This window comes from Chenopodium album, chromosome 18 (assembly GCF_948465745.1).
Source record: "Chenopodium album chromosome 18, dcCheAlbu1.1, whole genome shotgun sequence".
In the NCBI taxonomy this organism is placed as follows: domain Eukaryota; kingdom Viridiplantae; phylum Streptophyta; class Magnoliopsida; order Caryophyllales; family Amaranthaceae; genus Chenopodium; species Chenopodium album.
In genome coordinates this window covers 50,267,095-50,270,134 of record NC_137851.1, presented here as the reverse complement: position 1 = coordinate 50,270,134, position 3,040 = coordinate 50,267,095, and the positions used below count along the sequence as shown (strand labels likewise).

The 3,040-nt window shown below is 35.7% G+C and overlaps 1 protein-coding gene across 2 annotated transcripts; it reads right to left on the bottom strand.

Annotated features, from left to right (window-relative positions):
- Nucleotides 1–559: 559 nt before the first annotated feature.
- LOC145591036 (psbP domain-containing protein 3, chloroplastic-like) lies at nt 560–2,486 on the bottom strand. Of its 2 annotated transcripts, none has more exons than XM_081647424.1 (9): nt 2,311–2,486; nt 2,026–2,148; nt 1,860–1,925; nt 1,678–1,758; nt 1,499–1,581; nt 1,332–1,407; nt 994–1,112; nt 841–885; nt 560–732 (listed from the first exon to the last, which is right to left on the bottom strand). In XM_081647424.1, exons 1-9 carry the CDS (start codon nt 2,420–2,422, stop codon nt 706–708), a joined length of 732 nt encoding a protein of 243 aa, XP_081503550.1. In that variant the 5' UTR covers nt 2,423–2,486; the 3' UTR covers nt 560–705. The 2 variants fall into 2 exon arrangements, with proteins under 2 accessions (XP_081503550.1, XP_081503549.1); XM_081647423.1 differs by having other exon boundaries at nt 2,026–2,220; nt 2,311–2,478.
- Between the last annotated feature and the right edge of the window lie 554 nt (nt 2,487–3,040).

The window sequence follows — 3,040 nt, the reverse complement described above, 5'->3', positions numbered from 1 at the left end:
AAGCTATCTGTACTGTTCTTGTTTCTAAATTGGATAAACTTTACTTCTTAATTCTTGTGCATATTTTGGGCTGCATTTTTGTCAGTTTTGGCTAGTATTGAGGTTTCAGAAGCTAATGCTACAGTAGCAGTGGCAACCTCTAAATGACATAGACTAACAAGTAGGGGGCAGTGGTCAGCTGCAGGACCGTTCGTTTAATGTACAAGATATCGTCTACCTTCTAATGTGAACACGTTACAACATGTACACTTTCTTATACTCCCTGTGTTCCATAATATAATGCCCCTTTCGCTTTGAAATCAAAAAAGATTTTGACAGCCATTTATAGTTAAACACAAAGGGATCATGTTAAATACTTGAATGAGGACCATCATTTATGGTTTTGTGGGGGCTTTTAAAGACAAATATTTTATTTATATTATATTAGATTCATCTGAAGAATTGATTTAGTCATACATGAACCAAAAAAAACCCCTCTCAGCAAAACTGATTTGTTGTCTGACAAACAGTGTGATAGTTTTTACCTGTGTGAGCGGCAACATTTTTGCAGCATAGCCAGTTGAATAATATACTCACAATTGGATCATTATTTTCAACCTCAAAATTGATGAATATATACAGTAGGATTTAAGAAAGAGCACAAACACCTTTTCCTGTACTAGGCTAATGACAGCATCAGTTACTGCTCAGGAAGAGTCTCTTCCATCAGCCTAATCTAAATGATTGGACAGCCTGCAAAGAAGACAAAAGCCGAAAGATTTAGCAAATAAGACAGTTTGTTTAGAGTAGCAATAGCTGAATTAAGGTTGATGGGGTTCATTAGTATTTTATTTGACATACCTTTTCGATCTTGGATCCAAATTTATCAGATTCTTCTTCCAGAAACTGCAATGCATGCAAAAATATACTGATAACTTTAGCTTCTTAGTAATTTAATTAGCATCAGTTGCCTGCAATTTTTTTCAGATGAACAAATCTAAGCAAAGTTTTTACCTGTCCAGTAACTGTGTACAGCCTGTTATACCAGCCATTGTTCGCCATCCCTATTGCAGAGTAGATGTGCCGGCGACTTTCTCCAGGATTTTGGAGCGTGTACTCAATATAATAAAGTCCTGGCCGGTTCAAAAGGACAATAGGTTTTAAATGTTACAATTTTACTGCATATACAAATGTACTTAGCTTATTTGTGAAAAACTCGAGTATGTAGTCCTTATCTATACTGGTTGGTCCTCGCTTAAACTGATTTTTCTTGAACATATTTTTTACGATGAAATTAACAGAGCCCTATTCTAGTTTACACCAATAAATAAGGGAGTAAACAAACTAGTTACCGCGTTTAGCTTTACAATCTATGAGTTTTGCTGCGATCCCAGGAGGCCTCTTCCAACTTCTGTCCAATCCATTAACCTGATCATTTGTGGAAACTTCAGATATACCATTAATTTTAGCATATGAATGACAATGGAATATGTTCAAGTGGTGAGTTGTCGGCGGTTACCAGACTTTCTGCAAAAGCATCAACATTGCCAAAAGACTCCAATTTTGTGAAATCGGGCCCAATTCCAGTGATCACCACACTGACTGCAGAAGTAGTTCATCAGGGAGATTAGATATATGCTCACATTTGTGTACTTATTTGACGAAATAGTTTCGCAGAATGATATGCTAGTATGCTACCATTTGAAGTAGAAGCCTCTTCAGGATAAAATGCTGTAATGGATTTGATTCCATCCGTCTCCCCAGCTCCAACTTGCCATTCTGAATGGTAAATCAAACACTTTTCAATAAAACTGTGTATTTGTGATCAAGTTTATGATGTTCAACGCGCTTAAACTGTGCTGTTGAATGACAGTATTTACCTTGAGGGATAGAAATCTTGTACTTGTTAACATCGTCAGAGTAGATGCGAAAGTCTGCAGGAACATCTGAAATAACATCCAATGGCAAATACATAGAAGTATCAATAGATTTATGAATGTTATTGAAATATTATCAGACATAAAAGGGTTGTGTTATTTTCCTCACCATCAAGTGCTAGAGCAGGTGAAGAAACAGCAGCAGTGTCAACTTGAAAAATTGCAGAGAAAGCCATCTGAAGTATTACTTCTCTTCTTCTGGTGCTGCTACTGTCAGTTTCATGTTCTGTCACTGCGGTTTGTCGAGTATTTGGGTGAGAGCAGAAGACAACAGACTGCTTTCTAGTTATAAAGCTTAGCCTGCCTGTAAATATGCCATCAAATGACTTTGTTTATGATTGCAAATTTGGTAGTGTAATCAATAGAATGACAAAAAGGGATGTATGTTTAGGACCTGATGTTCGAATACGAGCAGCGAGGGGCAAGGAAGGAGAGGGAGTGCGCAGCCGGAGCAACGAAGCAGTGGCTGTGCTCCCTGTGGCTGTTGGAGCAGCTGCCATCATCATCCTGACTAATTAAGTAATTCTCTTAGGCAGCCTCTTTTGTGTAGGATATCATATTTCTTGGTTGGTCCATCATATGCCCATTTGCTGATTTGCGCTTTGTGGTGAGCATCAAAATGTGGCCCACTTTCAAAGTAGTCTTTAATTTTTAGGAAGATAATACAGATTGACTCAATTTTCTCCTCAGATTAACTAAATAAGTGTTTTTTAGCAAAATAAGATGATGATAATAAAAAGCCTTAGGCCCTTTCTTTTAAGCTTCTGGGTAGAGCATAGCAGATTTTAGGATAGCAGCCGACTAGAGCAGAGCAGAGCAGATTTCGGCATTATTATTATTATTATTATTATTATTATTATTATTATTGTTATTATTATTGTTATTATTATTATTATTATTATTATTATTATTATTATTATTATTATTATTATTATTATTATTATTATTTGCATATACCACTGATTCAGGTGAGTGCAAACATAAATAAATGTGTACCATATTTAACATATGTTAATAGTAGAAAGATAAAAGAAAATAGTTTAACATCTTCAAATTATTACAACCGCATATCAAAATACGAACATAATTAGATAAGAGTTTAACATCGTGGTGAATTAACCATC